General features: G+C 40.3%; 1 protein-coding gene across 4 annotated transcripts in view; it reads right to left on the reverse strand.

The window, feature by feature from the left end:
* epha3 (eph receptor A3) overlaps nucleotides 1-19,362 on the reverse strand; it is a 99,774-nt gene that overhangs the window by 3,988 nt on the left and 76,424 nt on the right. For 2 of the 4 annotated variants that reach the window (XM_069698500.1, XM_069698499.1), the window contains exons 12-16: nucleotides 17,437-17,498; nucleotides 14,780-14,989; nucleotides 11,812-11,961; nucleotides 11,021-11,214; nucleotides 4,793-4,948 (exon numbers count right to left, since the gene is read on the reverse strand). In XM_069698500.1, coding sequence (XP_069554601.1) covers nucleotides 4,793-4,948; nucleotides 11,021-11,214; nucleotides 11,812-11,961; nucleotides 14,780-14,989; nucleotides 17,437-17,498 — 772 coding nt within the window. Of the gene's footprint in view, nucleotides 1-492; nucleotides 612-4,792; nucleotides 4,949-11,020; nucleotides 11,215-11,811; nucleotides 11,962-14,779; nucleotides 14,990-17,436; nucleotides 17,499-19,362 lie in introns of all 4 variants that reach the window. The other 2 variants (XM_069698503.1, XM_069698502.1) reach the window with 2 other exon arrangements.

A 19,362-nucleotide genomic window follows, 5' to 3' on the forward strand; every position in this document is an offset into this window, starting at 1 on the left:
ACCAGAATGCCATGAAGAGATAATAGCTAGATTTCTATCCATCTACTTATAATGCAAATTATGATGTCAAATTAACCAGGAGACATTAAATGCAACTTCTGTTGCTCTCTGAAATATTTTTATAAACTTTAGAATACATGCAAATCCTATACTACCAGAGGTTAATATTGCTTGCAAATTTCCCAAAATAACATGATTTTGTTTTTTGGCAACATGTGATATTAACCATATTTCTAATATTAGCCAACATTTCTGGATCCTGTGACAGGATTTGTGGGGGTCAAATTAAGAACTCCATTGTTTCAAGAAAGCTTGTTGCCTTTTACCCTGGTTTGTAATTACAACTTGCGTGGGATGGAAATATAGCTATTTAGTTATCACTGAATACAAACTAGCTATCCCTTTAAAAGTCAGACAAGTGGAAGCCTATCAGTGGTTCTGGAAGTGGGTTAATGCTGTCAGGCAGGGACTACATCTTGGTCCTCCACCCACCATCCAGAGCCTGAGTAGGGTGGAGAGGAGCTGGGCGTTAGAGAGTGGTGATCCCCATGGACGGCTCCCATTCTGGGCAAGTGGCTGGTGTGATGTGGACCTCCGTCAGAACCACTCTACTGAGACACAGCCAGGCCCGGCAACATTAACACATTTAACTGGATGTCATCAACAATTGTTATATTCTGGTTGGTATTTAAGTCACATTTTGTTGCAATAAATTAGGCAAAATATTTGGCTTCATCTACACAGTGTGAATTAAACTTTAATGTTACAGTGTTGAAAGAAAGACACTGTACACTTACATAGTACACAGAAAATCCCATATTTAGTGATCACAAGTGAAGTAGGAGTTTTTTTCAGCAAAAAGATTAAATCTCATCTCGAGTTGACCAAAACAAATATGGGAGAGAGCTTCAAAATAACAATAAATAAATGAATATACATTTTGTTCCTGACATTTGCCTTGCAAGAGAGGAAGGGATTTGCAAGTCTAGGCCAAGAGTTTTATAATCCTGACAAGATTTAAAACCGGGAAGGAGAAATGTCACTGATCTCTGTCAATCTCAAGAACAGAGAATAGCCATGCGTGCCACATGTTACTGGCACTGTCTGCCGTGCAGGGATAACTTCACACAGCACATTTTCTCACCTTCCTTTGTGACAGACTTCCTGTCACTCTCTCTCTCTCACTCCCCTCCCTCTTACCTGTGACCTCCCCCCATCTCTTCATTTATCTGTGCAGGGTTGGTCATATTTCCCTCCGGTCTTCTGTCCCCTGCAGCTCTCCCTCAGACTCAGGCTACCAGATTCACCGTGGCCAATGTTATTTAGCTCCTCTATTTAGGTCCTCTTTCCTCTTCCTACCGTCTGTTGATTTGGACTTCCAAATTCACTCAAATATGATATACTTTTAAAATTACATTTGTGCGCTTTCCACTGAGAAGCTATTGATCCTTCTTTTTGCTTGTTGTTGTTGGTTTCACAAATAACTCCAGTTTCACACTCTATGGCTGAGATTCAGATGTTGCTGCCTGTAGTTTAAGACTTGACTCACAATGGCAGACAAACACCAGTATTGTTGGTGTTTGGTTGAATTGTCTGGTTAATAAAGGTTCATCCACACCTTCCAACCAGTCAGCACAGAGAGTTTGCAGTGGTCATGGGAGAAAACTTCATTGCTGTCACATCTTAAACAATGTGCTGCTGTATCCTCAGGCCATTATACTCTGAGTCCAAGCAAGTTGTGTTGTCTTAAATGTTGTGTCAAAACCTTTGGAGTGGTAACAATGACTATAAATGTCACACAGGTCATTTCTAGAATACACACAAAACCTTTCAAGAACAGAAAATGATCAAATAAGAAAACAATAACCAAGATCAACATGAAACACGCAAGGTTTGATTAATGATCAAAAACAGAGATATATATAGCCGACATATCGAAACACACGCATCATCACGAGAAACATCAGCAGGTGAAAGTTTCTTATATCACTCGCTAAAGTTTCAACAAATGCCAGAAAAAAACCTCTGCTGGGTATTGTTTTCACCAGTATAGTTATTCTGAACTCGTTAAACAGTTTTTTGTAAATAGAAAACAAATAACTTTATCAACCATGCATACGTATGCATTAAATATACACATGTTTCTCTTGTGTTGTCAGTTGTTTGACTTGCTGAAAGAAAACTGGTAAGGTTAAGGTATAACAACGCTTTCTCAAACAGGAGGGGTTAGCACTGCAGGGAAATAAAGCCAGTGTGCAGACTATGACTATACTATATATTGTCCTGTTCTGTATTTTGTTGTGCAAGAAACAGATTACTTTCACTTGTCCAGAACTTTAGGTCAATTTCATCACTTCCTCAATCAAATTCCTGCAATGACCCTTCCATGGTCTCTGTTAAAATGAAGAAGACAGTCCAAATGAGTATTTCCTCGTCAGTCCATCCTATCCTCGAAACAGGATTAATCAATTACCCAAGAAGATGAGTCAGCACACTGCAGCCAAGTATGATAACTGTTCCTCGGAGGTCAAAGCATTGCCAGGCCTTGTGCTGAATATCAAGGACCAGATTAAGCTTGTACAAATCAATAGAGTTATATTGAGCAATGCATAGTCTGAGCCAAGGCTGCTAGCCTCATAGCTGAGCTCGGGTGCCTTAGATGAAGACTTCAGTGGATTAATACTGCAGTGATCCAATTGAGCATCCAGCCACAGAAAAGGCCCTGTAAGCCAATATGACTTCTTAGTGCGAGGTTACTGCGGTGCACTTTATGATGTATTCTGTCAATATCCAATGTGAATTTCCACCTTGTCTGCATTGCAAGCTTTTGTGTTTTGTAAAATGTGGACCGAAAATAACTTTTCATTGATTAAACACATTCATTGATTAAATGGCACTACAAATGTCTGGAGAGGAGAACTAATATATTTTATGTAGTACACCGAGAAGGTAGCAGAGGCTACAACAGAAAAATACAATGAGAAATAACGATAGAGAAATTAGCATCAAAAAGCCTTAATGTTTGAATAAAAAATATATACGTATTTCCTCCGCAGCAAAAATTGAGCACATTTTTCAGAGAAAACTGCACTTTGGCAATGGAAACCTTTGCTGTAAAACATCACTTATGATATTTCTAAGAAATAAGTTCCAATATGTTTCAGCTACAAGTCATTGCAATTCAGAGCTGCGAATGTGAGAAGTTTCCTCTGGTGAAGATTTAAGCACCTCTTTTCTTTATAGAGATTTTAAGTGCCACTGCTGGCCAACTGGTGATATCGACTCCACAATTTAACATTATTGAAATGGATGTACATTACACGGCGCCTTTTTCTAACACATTAAGCCCAGCACTCTTAATGCCTGCCTGGTTTGGGAAGTTATTGAGTTACAGCTGCTTGTAGCACTGACCACCGCTCCCCAATTGGCCCCGCTGCTGCCATCACCACAGTGAATGGCTGCTTTGATCACAATGATTAGACATGTCCAATTATTTACTCTGTCACATTCCACATCAATTAAACCAGTAGCCAGCCAACAGAATGAGGGAAAGAGGGACAAGGGAGAAAGAGAGAAAATTCCCCCCCAAAAAACCCAAAACATATAACCATATAAAACTGGATGCCCTTAATTTTCCCAAGTAGCTGCACTCTGAACTGTAAGTCTACAGGAGGTTTGTTCATAACCTCTCAGTCTATTATCACCACGGTTGGAATTCATAATTTCTTTCAACCTGCCAGTACAGGACTCTGGCCAGAAAATTATCCATAATTTCAGAACATTCTGTCAGTTTCATGATCCTGTCAACAGCGTCAGACCAGTAATGTCTCCAGTACAATGTCACCATCTCACCTGTATCCCGAAACACTGACACACTAGACTCTATGCAGTGACAAAAACCTCATTACTACAAAAATATAACCTCTAACGAAAAGGTTTTGCATACAAATATTTGTTTTCCCAAATATGCTTATGTACAGGGAATCAGAGTTGCTTTAACACAACCATGTAGGAAAAACAAACAAAATACATTGACTTTGCATGTACTGTATGATCTTTTACATTCACTCCATATGCTTTATATGAACATATGTTTTAGAAGATATCCTGAGGTGATCCTCAGTCATCATATAGTCAGTGTTACCTGTCAATACACTCAACTTAGAAAGAAGTAGGTCCTGCAGTGTGTGCTCTCCAATTGTGGTTTCTCTGGATTTGGCTTCCAAATAATTTTCTGGCAATTTGTACTTGGTCTTTGCTTTGCATTTTAATGCTTCACAGCACAGAGTGCCATATCTTTACACACCTACTTGACAGCTATGCCTTCGGTTTCTCTTTCAAAGGCCCCTCTCTCTACTCTTTTATCTTGTCAAATCTCCCCTCTCATTCTCTGCCTCAATAGCTTCTCTCTTATTCCCTTTCCCTCTTGGAACTCACAACTCTTCTCCTCACTCTCTCCCTTTCTCTCCTTTTTTTCTATTTCTCTATTTTTTTTTTCTCTCCTTCTTTTAATTCCCTCACCTTCCCCCTCTGGTCATACTTGCAACACTGAAAGCGTGGCTAAAGACCTGTCATTATGAGTTACCATGAGTCTCATCTGGACACCTTTAGTAATGGCTCTATAGCTTTTCTTTACTTACTGAGAACAATGTCTATGTGTGTGTCTGTTCTTCACCAAGAGCCTCTTCAAATCCCTGGGCCTTGCCGCTGGTACTGGGGCCCTGTAAACACTACTGGCATGAATAGGCATTGCAGCCTAATGTGTGTGTGTCTGTGTGTGCTGTTGTCTTACTCTGTGGAGGTCTTGGCCAGGGTGTCACAGGAGCTGTAGCTGACCCCAGAGAAGGCCTCCTTGCAGGGCAAGGTCCTCATTCCGTCCATCCAGTCACCCATCGTCCCCATGGAGGGAACCTCCGAACTGCTCCTGTCCAGCAACAAGTTGGCCGGCCTGAGAGGAAGGAGTAACAATACTGAATGGTCATGGGAGAAACAAATGTTTGGTATGTGATGACAAATGACCTGCAGTGTTTTCATATATTAAATTCATAGCATAGCTTCAGAAACATAGGGGCATACTGGAAGCACCACCCAGATCATCACCAGCTGACAATTTAATATACTTTCTGCTACAGCTGCCCAAGGGGAAATATGTGAATCGAGAATATGTACAGAGTTGATATTTCATGTCTTGGCTCAGCCCATGTCCCCTCCAGCAGACACCATGACAGCAAAGAAGAGAATAGGGAGTGATTAAACTGTATTTGCCCCAGGAGGACTTAGCTTACAGGTGGACACTATGGAGACTGGACTCATGACATGCTATGAGAACAGCAGTGTTCTGTAAGCAGCAGCAGACGCAGCAGTGTTGCATTATTACTTACAATAAGCAGTGTAGCAAACTCATTGGCATTCCTTCGTGTGTTGCAGAGTCATCAGCATGTCATGTGTGAGGGCAGTAGTCCAAAATGGCGAGCAGGCTTTGCATTTTTAGAGACAGATGGGCAACTTGGCATTGCCACACCAGTCGTCCCTCAGCCTTCCAGAGTAAACAACTGATGCTGTTAATTGCACTTTTCCTGCCACTATCTACTGCTATTAACTAGCCAGCAGAAGTCAGTCAGTGCTTCTTTCCATAATGTGTGAACATGTTTTTTCATGATCTATTTGTTGTCAATTGTACACTGATTACACAAGATGCTAATGGTAAATATGCTAAGCTCTTTACTGATATTTTGTACTTCCTGCTTGAACCAGTTAATAATGTCCCAGATTTTATGGTTTAATAATGACTAACACTAATACATCACATGCACAGTCCTACAACTGGATATTGTTACTTACATAGCTACTATGTACATATGATATGTACATAGTAGCTATGTAATGGGTCTTATAATATTTATAAAATGTTTTCCAATGATATGTGATTGCTTTTTGTGTTTATTTTTTAGAAATGTTAATATGAAAACTAAGAATCCTGCACTGATGCACAGCCAGCACATGGATCTGAGGAGCCATATGCTGGCACACGCGCACACACACACACACACACACACACACACACACACACACACACACACACACACACACACACACACACACACACACACACACACACACACACACACACACACACACACACACGCATACGTACACACAAATACAGAGATTGCAATGATGTTCCTGTTGCATATAGTAAATGTGCAAAATACCTTTGGGCTTTGAATCGGGATCAAACCGTCACTTAAAATATTTCCATACTATATTTAATATATTCAGGAACAACATCACGAACACAAGCAGCATTAGTTTCTGTCTAATTTCATTATCGTTTCCTGCAGTATTTGTACCATGTGGAAAAACGCAACATTAGATTTGATTAGACTTGATGGTTTCAATTGGATCAAATCAAATTAAACGCACTGCGTTGGGCTTTAAACTGCTCAGTCAACAGTAGAGGGTGAAGGAAAGGCTACAAGAGCTGTTCTGGCTGGCTCTGATTGATGTTTGCCAAAGGGGGGTTGAGGAAGGACGACAAAGAGAGAGACTTACAGAGAGCAAGAGAGGAATATTGGAGCTGGAGAGTGAAGGGAAAGCTGAAGATGGTGGAAATAAATTCATGTTCTTTATCAGTGTCTAATCACAGGTGTCCCCACTGATGCTCATTTATACAAATGTGGTTCACTGAGCTGTTGTGAAACCTGATCAATTGAAGGGTGGGAACAGGAAACCAGGTCAAACCACATGAGGTCAAACTGAGACACATAACCCCCTGATCAATCAAACAGTTGAGCATTTTGTGTGTTAACTGCTGAATCTGTGAGAGCTTTTAAAAACCGGTTTGCAAAGGCACTTGTTCTACTCATAAGAGCATGCTGCACCATTCTTGCAGATTAGACAAAAGGCACCTGTGCCAAGACATGCACACAAAGGAACACAACAAGGCAGGAAAGGACAGGATAGAAAAAAAAAAGAGTTGTTCTCCCTGCGGGAATACTATTTATAGCATTGTAAATACACCCATTATAATACCAGGAAGTCCACCTCCGCCTGACTGACTTGGATTGGCATGGAGATTTGGAGCCAATCTGAATGTTCCTGTGTGAGAATTTGGGAAATATTCCTCAGGGACAAGACAGCTACAAGGAAGAAGTGACACTACCATAAGGCAGAGAAAATACTTTGTAACATTAAAAGAATGTTTCAAAGGGGTTATGGACTTGAAAGAAATATATTCAAAATCAAACATTTAAATAAGTTATATTAGCACTTCAATAACCTTCTCCCTTCCTTCCTTAATAAAGACTTTTGCTTTAAAGTGCTGAAGAATGCAGAGTTTCAGATTTATCCTTAATTCTTAATTTTATTTGTCTTCTTTTTGCCATCATCTTATTTTCAAAACATTCAAGCATGCTTAAATTTGTTTAGTTTAAAAAAAAAAAAATTGATGTCGTTATTGTGGAGATTAGTAAATTAGAAATTCTTCATTCAATTAAACTAGTATCACTGTTTTTTCCTCCTTTGTTCTTATGGTGAGAGATAACAGGTACCTTCATGTTGGGCACACTTGAAGTATTCTCTGTAGCCTTCATCTTGTTTGATTTAAATAGGCAAAACACCATCAAAAGAATGTTATAATAGAAAATCATCAAGCTGCCATTAAGCAACAATGTCAAAAACACCACACCAAGCCAACAAAGTGGTATACTGAGAGAAGAAAAGTGAGGTGACATCTCAAACAGAAACGGAAGAAAAGAGGAAAAAGGGAGGAGAAAAAAGGATGTACTTGACGTGGTGGAGTGGGTGTTGTTACAATGATTGAGTCTTTTCCTGCCAGATCAGAGGCCTGTCAAAATGCTGAAGGCCCCCCAGGACCCCCTGGAAAGACTGGTTTGTTGGAATTGAGGGCTAGACGGAGGGGGTGGTTTTCATGAGAGGAAAAGAAGGAAGTGTGTGAATCTCCCTGCGAGGACAGCAGAAGCCGTTTTTCAAAAGCTTTGAAACATTTGTTCCTATTAAAAAAAGGAGGACAAGGAGGAATTGTAATTGTTATAGCTGACTTTTTGCCCGTTTCTGCTAAACTGGTTGGAAAAAAAATTCAGATATATCCCAAATACCTTCATCTTTTAGTTTGTCAGGATGAGAATTCTCAGCTGTTTGCAGCATTATTGATCTTCGTCTCTCCTCTCCTGTATCCCTGTTCTTCCTTTTCTTCTCTGATCTCCTCTTCCTCTTTCTTCTGCTTTCTTTTCCCCTCTGCTGTCTCCACTGAGAGGTAAACTGCAAATGACCTTGTTTCGCCTCCCTTATCATTCTCTTTGTTTCCTTTGTTGTTACATTTTCAGCAACATCTCATGGCAACTCAAGAGACCCGATGATTGGAGAAGAAACAGAGAGTCGTGATGAAGGGGAAAATATAGAAAAAGCATCTGTCTCGCAGTTGATGGGGGGGGGGGGGTTAAAACCTCATGTGGACATAACACCATATAACAATGCAGAAAACACCCGCGTGAACAGAGGGAAATATAAATACAGAGAATAAAATCTACTCCCTTCCTTGTTCTCATTCCCCCTCCCCTCTTTTGCTCTAACTTGCATTCTTTTGACCTCCAAATAACCAGCGCTGTGTAGTCTCTTGTTTTTAGAGCTCACGAGGGAAAAGAGGAGAGGTGGACTAGGGGAAGAGCTCGAACAGATAAAGTACATGAGGCCAGGAAAGTGTGGGAAAAAATTACCTCTCACTGTGTTACCGGGACCATTCCCAGGGTGCATCTGGAGAGGTTAGACCAATACACAGGGACAGTATGGGTCCTTTCAGTTTTTTGTTTCTGCTGCCTCTGTTGGATGCGATCGCTATGATGTAATTTTAATCAGTACAACTCTTTTATTTCAGCTTGCATGCATTATTCTTGCTGTGAATTCTTAATTTATATTTCTAGCCAGAGTTTCAGTGTTAAGTCTTAGAGTTAAAAAAAAAAAAAAACAGCCTTTAATATATAATATAAATACAAAAGATACTGGTATTTGGATAACTATATTGAAACGTATTGGGCTTCAGTGCACTGCGTTTGAAATACCCTCTTGTCTTCTGTTCAGTTTACATCTAGTTTTTGAGACTTCCCCTCTTACTCAGCTTAGAGGCTTTTGATTTCCTCAACTGATGGCGTTGCCCTCTTATCTGCCTCTCTATGTTTGCGTGCCCTTTTAGTACCCTTAACTAGTTTCCTTTTACCATTAGAATACTTATTTGTCCATTTCCTTCTTCTTGCTGTACCAACAGTCCAAATCCCTGTAACTTTCTACCAGTGGTTTAGCAACTGTTTCAACTCCAAACCCATTTCCAACCTGCCCTAACTCTCGAAAATTAACCAGAGATACATATTCTCCTCGAATTTGCTTGAACATAACGCATAGATTGGAGTTGTATTATAGGTTTGATTTGTGGTGCAGTTTCACAGAGGCTTGATATTATTCCTCTTGCCTTTTTTGGCTCGGGAAGGGGAGGGGGGGTTATAATGTTAAAGCCAAACCGACAACATCTGTAGCAGTGGATTCCTGACCACTCTATTTTTTTTGAGGACTCTTGCACCTTGGTTGCAGCCATTGCCCTGCTTTGCTGAATACGCAGAAATACCATATTCATTTAGAAAATAGGATAACCTTCATTCTCATGTTTTATACACCATCAAATCAGATACACAGTGGCCTCTAACCCTCACTGGATCCTTGTTAACCAATAATTAGTTTCTGACAGCCAACCATGGCCCTCTGACCCCAGTCTCTCTCCATCCACATGCAAGGACCGTAAACTCTGACCAGGTCCCACCCCTGAAGTCTCCAGATGCTCTGCTCTGGTCCCAGGCTTTGGTCTTGGCTTTGTGGAGGAGGGGGAACTGCATTAGCCAGCCTGGACAGCCATGAGACAAACGAGGTGTGTGGAGCTGAGTGCAGCTGCTCCCGCTGTGCAACTGCCGCCGCCGCCACCACACACACACACACACACACACACACACACACACACACACACACACACACACACACACACACACACACACACACACACACACACACACACACACACACACACACACACACACACACACACACACACATGCAGTTCTCATAAATCACCACACCAGCCTCTGTCGGCTTGCCTGTGCTCACCCAGTGTTAAAAGCCAATCAGGAAAATTACATGCAAACTCCAAGGGACCTATTTTCACTTTCTTGAGAAATCATTAGTCAGTGTTATGAGCTTTGACGTCTCCATAATACCAGGGCTGTCTGCTGCAGACTCAACGCCTGTATCCCTCCCTACCCACAACTGACAACTGTACATGGGCTGCCCTGCTTCCCCCCAACCCCCTGGGAGAGAACGTTGGCCCCAACAAAGGAGAGAAGCATAGGGGAGGGTAAAAGTAAAAAAAAAAAAAAAAAGGAGAAAGTAACACAAGAACAAGACAAAGAAAATGTAGAAAGGAAGATAATATATAATATTAGACTCAACAAAGCAGGGAAAGATGAAAAATACAAGCTGAAGTTTTTGAGCAAGTATAATGGAGGTTATTATAAGTAGAGCCAATTTTCAGGTAACACAGGAAGTAGGAGGTAATGCACTCAAACAATCATATATCTTATAAAATCTACTTTTTCCCCAACGTCCACTACATTAATTATGTTAAAGTGTGCTTCATTAATTCCTCAATGCCTTGTGGTCACAGAGAAAAAAAACTTGCTATGACATGAAACAACCCAGCCTGCTGGACATGGAAAGTATATTGGGAACTACCCGTTTTGGATCAACAGATGTTAATCAGATAGAAATTAACCAAAGGATAATTTAAAAAAAAGCAACTCAGAAAACAATATTTTCCTTTCAGATGCATTGTTCTCTCTTCATTGGATGTGGAAGTCACTCACACTCACTCAAGAGACGATTAGTTGTTCCACACAGTTCAGACTAGCAGATTCAGATGTGTTTTAGGTATGAACAGAATAGAGATTGTACAAGCTTCTGATACCTGGATGTGGTGTTGGCCGTGATTTTGAGGCTGCCAGGGTTGCGGATGAGTTTATCCAGGATGCTGACTATCTGTTCAAACTTGGGCCGATTGTTCCTCTCTTTCTGCCAGCAGTCCAACATCAGCTGGTAAAGGGTGGCGGGGCAGTCCATGGGTGGGGGCAGGCGGTAACCCTCATCTACAGCTTTTATTACCTTAACATAAGGAAAGACAAGATGTGAAAAGTGACAGATGATGTATGAAAAGAATCAAAACATGCTCCAGTTTTTTATGTTTTTTAAAACCTCAGAGTTTTACATTTGCGCAAGAATTTCCAGGGGGGGGAAATATGATGGCACGTGATAACACATTAAACTTGGACAATACATGATTGTTTTCAATATTTCTTGAGCTTGGTGTTTCATTGTATTGTAAAGTGATTTAGATATAAATACTGTGTATTTCATTTAAAAAAAATTGCACTTCAATGAACTTGATAAACTGATGTTGACAAATTTAATTAAAGTGAAATTTAGCAAAAACTGTTTTAATAATTTTTTTAAAAGTTGTTTCTGTTTTCTTATTTGAGTCCAAAGAGTGATTCTGCACCTGTTGGACTACCTTTTTTTCTGTTCCCCTCCTGAACATGAAGTAAACATCTCCTCTAAATCAGTGGGAGTTGGTGATGCCTTCACTTACTTCCTACCGGCGGAACTTCTCAAATGCGCAAAGCTTGCAGCATAAAAGTCATGACCGTGCGACACTTACACCCCAACTGAAGGAAATTAAATTGGCAAATAAGCAGTACTTACATCCTGATTGGACATCTCCCAGTACGGCCGTTCCCCATACGACATCACTTCCCAGAGCACAATGCCATAACTCCAAGCATCACTGGCTGATGTAAACTTCCTGTAGGCAATCGCCTCTGGAGCTGTCCACCGGATGGGGATTTTACCTCCCTACGACACAGATAGAAAAGAGTAATCATTCAAGTTAATCTGTCTTTCAGTTGTTCAGTCAGTCTGTCATCCAATAAATCAGTAATTCTTGAGCATCTTACTACTTAAAATGATCAATTACCATTGGCTGAATAAAATGTTGTGGATGAACCCATTGATATTAGACAAGCTTTATGACAAAATCTCACAAAATAAAGCTTTTGAAAATTGATTTCAACATTTCTACTGCAGGGTGTATAGACAATAGCATGTGTAGTATGTCAAAAATATATCAAATAAAAGAAATCTGAACCTGAGGCACAGGTTTATGCCCTGTGCAAATCATTTTTGTTTCTTCCAAAACCCTTAAATCCCAAATGGGCTCTGGGTTCAGGACTTAAGCATAGGAATCTCCACTTCAGAAGAAATGTTTAATATTATTATTATTATTATTATTATTATTATTATTATTATTACTATGTTTCTTTCAATTGATTGGCTTTGATTTATTTGTTTTCCCGGACTGGCAAATGTACACATTCTGATAATGAATGATGCATGGAATATTTAAAAATCAAAACAAAACTGAGGTGTTATATACAACTATAAAAAAGTGTATCAGCAAACAGTAAGAAACTTAAAGAGAAACGCCTTAATCAAATCATAATCCAAAGTTTCCTGCACAACCTCTCACTGCAGTGTGTAGCTGCATTTGTCATTTGAGCTGAAAAGCAGGATGAATGAAAAAAAATGGAGCTGAGGAAAGGAGGCTGAAGGTAGCCAAAGATAACAGACACACTGGCCAAGTCACTCAGCTCTGGCCTGGTGCTGTGCAGTCACACACACAGCCCTCTTAAAAATCACATTCTCACACTGCCTGATGCCAAAGGGAACACAGGGGAATGTATGTAACAGTAAAACACACCAACAAACAAATAGTTACACAAATGACAAGAGGTGTACGTGGAAACACAACATAAACACAAACGTAAGAACACACTTCTCTTACACTCAAAATATACCCATCTGTTCTACTAAGACATCAAACAAGAGACACATACACACGTTAACACACACAAATGAAACTTTAGGTTTTTCCGAAAAAGTACAGACTCAGAAAGCTAAAAAACAGAAAGATCCGAGGAGAGCTGAATGTGGATCTAAGCACGTGTGAAGCATCGTCAGTTACTGTAACATGGCAGAGTTTATTATTCTGTCTTATTATTTTAGATTATGTATTTCTGGGAGAAAGGCAAACGGCAAACTGGTTGTTTATTTGAAAAGCAATTCTCAGCCAGCAAATTATACTCTGTTTAAAGGGGCTGCACGCATGGTTTAGACCACAGAATCCCATGTTGAAAATGACCACACACACACACATACACTATACGCACACGCACACGCACACACACACACACACACACACACACACACACACACACACACACACACACACACACACACACACACACACACACACACACACACACACACACACACTGCAAGAAGTACAGATGAGTGCTTGTAGAATGGAATGCCTGCTGGTTGTGTTTCAATGTAGAAGTACATTTTGTTAAAAAACAACAACAACGCGAATAGTGTGCATTTTCCCTACTGGGGTACTACCTCTGAGGTTATTACTTTTAAGAGTTTTTTTTAACTTATTAAGTTTATCTAATTTATATCCTCAGCAATAAAACACTACGTAAGCTGTATTTAAATGAGGGGTTTGCGTGTGTTAAAGTGATTCCAGCAATGGAAAACACAGCGACCGCAAACGCAAAAGGAAATCTGATCCCATTGAAATTAAGAAATATAAAAATAACAAGAACAAAATGCTTAATAAAAAAAAAGGCTTAATAATAAAACATCAGCAATAAAACAGGAGGGACGGTAAGATGCTTCTAACAAACACCAATCAGCAGGTCCAGCAATTTCTGTGACGAGCAGGTGACGTCGATCAGCTTGGAAATGTTTTTGCGGGTGATGTGAAGTTTTATACACGCAGACCTTTAGTAAATCAGGCCCTGAGAGTTTTGCCAAAGTCCAGGAAACTCTTAAAAAGTGGAGAAAGTTAAGATCAAGATGCAACAAAAATGACTAAAACCATCTAAATGGCACATAGCATTTATCAATTATAACAGACCTCTTAAAGGGCCTTTCAAAGTACCCAAAGCTTTGCCTTATGTTGTTTTTGCTTATGATAGCAAATTCTGTGGCGTCCCTTAATGTACTTTTGGGATAAAAACCAAAGTATTGGTATGGATGCTGACATGGTGGGTAGGTCAACAAAACCTCTGACCACCACACACACACACACACACACACACACACACACACACACACACACACACACACACACACACACACACACACACACACACACACACACACACACATACATTCTTATCGATGCAATGCATCCCTTCAGGGCAGATGGTGCTGGAGTGCTCCTCCCCATGACCTTCCAGTTGGTGTTTGTGGATTTATGCTTGCCTTATCAGAACTCTGTTTATATTTAAGTGTTCTCCCCTGACTCGGTGAGTGGAAAAGGATTATGCATTCATGCATGTATGTATGTATGTATGTGTTTGTGTGTGTTTATGAGGGAGCAGAATGGATAAAGATGTAAGTTTGTTGTTTATTTGTGTCCACATTATATAGGCAGTATGCATAAGACCAAATAAAACTATAGCATCAATGCTTGGTTTTCTGAAGAGAAAAAATGAATTGAAAATGCAGGATGCCAGATTCAGGAAGTTTTCATAGCATTGCGAGTCCAGCATGTTTTTTAATGTTGCCATTTATGCCCTTAATTTCTGTTTGCGTTCCAGCTCACCCTGGTGGTGTAAGCCGCCTCCGGGTCGTCCTCCAGCACTCGGGACAGGCCAAAATCTGACACTTTACACACCAGATTGCTGTTGACCAGGATGTTTCGAGCTGCCAGGTCTCTGTGAACGTAGCCCATGTCTGACAGATACTTCATGCCAGAGGCGATGCCACGCAGCATGCCAACCAGCTGGATTCCTGTAAACTGGGCATCATGCTTCTGAAAGAAAGACAGACGCAAAGACAGTCGGGACGAAAGCAAGAAAGGCTGTTAATGCCACACTTTTAACATACATCATATAGAACACAGTGGGAGCCTGATCCTTTTGGGTGTTTGAATATAATGAAACCTTTCTGTATTACTATCCACACCATTTTCATTAACCTTTAAAAAACACCTTTGACATTCTGTACCTCGGCTCAACTGTGAAATCCCAAAGCGAGACACATGTAATGGTTGGAAATTAGGGTCACACCGGAAAACACCAGAACATTTCTCTCTTTTAATATATCACTGCACTTATTGTCATCCACCTCTCATATGCTGCTTATGATGCTATTCTATTACCATATTCATTACATGATTAAAAAAAAAAATGTGACGGCAAATGGATTAACATATGAAAGCTCTTCATCTTGAATTGACTGACCTAATTTTTGTTTTACTTTGGTCGGATCCTTCACAGTTGACCATGAATATGTCTCATACTACGATTTTCAGTTCAGAGTCTAATCAGGATTTTTCAAGGTTAGCGTATTTCCCTACTGACAAGTATATAAGTATATTTTTAAGGTAAACACTAGATATTTAGATGCTTAAATGAATACACATAACACAAAACACACCGTTCAGTTCAAAGGTAGAAAATCTTGACACACTGGCATTTAAAAAAGCCTAAAGGTGTTGATCATCAAAAAGCCTTACCAGGTAAAAAAAACAAAACTTGATATATCGCGTTTCCATGGCACCAAATCAAATTGTTGATAGTTCTGTTCATAATGCGAACCTTGAAAATCTCATTTGGATAATCCAAAGCATTTTTATAGAAAAATGTTTGCAAAGTGGAGAGATGCCGCATGCTATCAGTGGATGAGATAAACACAGAGCCCATTTTTTCTGTTTGCACTGGCACGCTGGAGTGTTTGTACTGATTTAGACTGGCAAGTGTTTACGAGTACACCTATATGTTCTGTGATCTGCTGCTAATATCTGAATAGGAGTGATGCATAAACAGAGGAAGCATGATGGGAGCAAGAGCCAGAGATGACAAAATACCAGCAGAAAGCTGACAATGTTACGCAAAACAAGACCAAGTGTATCTATCTGTTTATTTGTGCTATGTTTTGTACCAGGCTCCTTTTACCGTGTGAGTGAGCACATTTCGTCTCTATAAAGGCTGTTTGCCTTTAAATCCAATGCCCTTCTTATGAACTGGCATACTCTGTTATTTGCGAGATGAGTGTAAGATGAGTGTGTTTTTCTTTGAAAAACCAACCATGCCCACCTCCCCTCCCATTTCATCTGGAGCAATTAGTGGCCAGACCACCTGGTTTAGTCACTTCAAAGCTTTGCAGAATTAGAACACAGACATAAGCTGCAATGCATAAGTAATGCATTTGCATGCATGTGTGTGTATTTGTTCATATGAAAACATCTTTCTATGAAGAAGTGCAGGCCTTGGGGAACACGTAAGGAAACAGCAGCTAACCACTCCTGGATGTGTTCGGATATGGTGCAGACACATGTGGAAAAAGTCTAAAACGGGCATCAGTACCGGTGCTTTCGTGCCAGTGTTGTGGCTTGGCTGTTTAGCTTTGGTTAATTTTAGTGAGGCAGGACAATTCCTCTTTAAGAGACAGAGCAATGGCAAGAAATTCCCATCCTGGCTGGAAGAGCAGTGGGGCTACAATTAAAAAAGCTTCATCATTTGATAAGCTGCTTGGAGAGAAGAGCTGAAAATGATCAGGACTGCGGAAATCAGCCAAGAGTACAGTATTTATCGGGAACTGTGAAGTGGTGTTCAAACTTTCTTTAAACAAATGACCCCATTTGCCAATGGTCCTAAATGGCTTCTTACATTATAGTAAGTGATAACACTAGTACAAGCAGCAATCATTCAAAAAAGCATATCTTTTTATAACCAGACACATCTTTTCAATCTTTGTAAGTGGTGACACAAATTTCTAGAAAATCGCATTTTACACAATTGAACCTTTAAATTAAAAAAAAAAAAAAAAAAAAAAAAAAAATCCCTGAATAAGATATTTCTTTGCTGTAACATACTTACATTATTCCTTTTTAATTTAGGTTATGGCTGTTATTTGATAGCATCCAGAAAAAACGATTTCATCTATGCTCAAATAAATTCTGAGGGCAGAAAACAGCATTTAAATCTGGATTCATCAGTAGAGCTATTTTATTCCCACTCAGATAATAAAATAAAGTAATACACTTTTAGAAAAAAACAAGATTGATGAACATCTTGGTTTTAGCACCTGTTGAGGGTTTAACAAATGCAAGCCCTTGACGACAGATGTTCCCCGATCTGTGTTTCTCAAGCCTCAGTTATTCATAAAGTATGTGCTCCCCAAACTGTATTTGGTTTGTATCTCTGTGGTACATTATAACTCATTCTAGACTCCAAGTGTATTTGTCTTATTACTTACTCTTAAGAAGCTGTCAAGCGATCCATTCTCCATGTATTCTGTGACAATCATGACGGGTTTACCTGCAACGGAGAGATTTCGATACATGATCAGTTACAGTATATTACTAACTTCATTAGTGCACTGACGTCTGTTTGCTGCACAACAGAAACAAAAAAACGTAAATATCATACTGACTGGAACTGGTGAAGTCACTGGGAGGGTTCTAACTTGACTTAAAGCAGACATACACGGGCCCTGATAGGGACCAGGTTGAACTTACACACCACCCCCCCTCTCCCTCCCACACACACACACACACTCAGCAGAATGAAATGATCCAAGTCATAGTTTTAGGGTCCCAGCAGGTCAGCTGTCAAAGTGTGACATCTTTATTTCTGTGGAAGACCTGGCTATAAATCCGCGCTGCCTGCTATCATCTGTACCTGATCAGCCAACAGCCGACACGAGGTTTATTACAGAGGAAGAAAGGAAAAAAAAAACCTCTTTAAGAAACCTTTAAATCACTCTTTGTTAAATGAACAGCGTCAGAGTCAAGACTTGTTTGTGTCCCAGATGGCTTTGTTCTCTCCGCGTCACTCTTGACTTACCACCAGCCGTATGCTTCTTCTTCTTCGTCTTCTCCATTTTTATTCTGATTAATGTGCTCTTCTCCCTCCTCCCCCTGTTCATTCCTGACCTACCTTCTCTCTATCATCCCTGCCTCTCTTTCCTCATCGCCCCGCCCCTCCTGCTCCTCTCTATCCCCTCTTGCATGTATTAATGTGAACCCTCACCACATCTGGTAAGACAAGGACTCTTTCTTTCTTTTTTTTTTTCTCCAGAAATGACGTGGGCTGAGCGGAGAGGGTGACGGAGTTAGTTGTTAAAGGAAACAAATCTATTACCCTCACTGGTATAAAAAACAACTTTCCATTAACAATGATGGAAGTAACTTAAATCAAAGCAGATCTGAAAACCAAAAAGATCTGGAGTGAGTTTCTACTTGAAATGTCAAAGTCGATTTATTTTTAACCACCTTAAAGTAAATGAGTCCAGAGCAAAGGCATATTTGAATTAGGTCAGAGAAACTATGACTTCCACAAAACAAGGTTTGCTTTTAATTCTTCCCCAGAAAACACTTCCTATCCAAACATTTTCTCCACCATGAAAAAAGCTATTTAATTCTCTGAACAGCATGAATTGTTTCAGAAACTTGCAACACTTTCACTTACAGCAAAAAAAAAATCTCTCATCATGTAAGCGCAGTCACAGATCCAGTTAAACACCCTCCACCCACACCCAGTCCCTAAAAGGCCGTGATGGATTGTTCCGTTTACCAGCGAACGGCTTTTATGGTCGCGGACGGGAACACACACACCCGGTCCTCCCTCCTGTCCTCCGCCCTCTTCCCTTCCCTCTTTCTCTCTATTCTCAACATTGGCAGCAAAAGATAAAGGGCCTCCAGCCCTTTGTTCTGTGAACCCAAGTGTGAGTGTATGTGTGCAAGTGTGGATGTGTGTGTGTATGGGCTTGAGAGAGAGTAGTGCATGCATGTGTGTGTGTGTGTGTGTGTGTGTGTGTGTGTGTGTGTGTGTGTGTGTGTGTGTGTGTGTGTGTGTGTGTGTGTGTGTGTGTGTGTGTGTGTGTGTGTGTGTGTGTGTGTGTGTGTGTGCGCGCGCTCCTGAAAATATGCAGCCTGTGGACCAGCCAAAAGCAGCAGCAAGGTAAATGGGGTGTGAAAGTCTCAGGATTATTAAGAATTAACAGGAGCACCTTAATAAATCACCCTGCAGCGGTGTGTGTGTGTGTGTGTGTGTGTGTGTGTGTGTGTGTGTGTGTGTGTGTGTGTGTGTGTGTGTGTGTGTGTGTGTGTGTGTGTGTGTGTGTGTGTGTGTGTGTGTGTGTGGTATGTGTCTTTGTGAGGGAGCATATCAAATGGATCTC

Source organism: Brachyistius frenatus, unplaced genomic scaffold (assembly GCF_029030835.1).
Source record: "Brachyistius frenatus isolate BFR_SWC_R1_liver_20210118 unplaced genomic scaffold, ASM2903083v1 Contig_27, whole genome shotgun sequence".
Lineage (NCBI taxonomy): Eukaryota > Metazoa > Chordata > Actinopteri > Embiotocidae > Brachyistius > Brachyistius frenatus.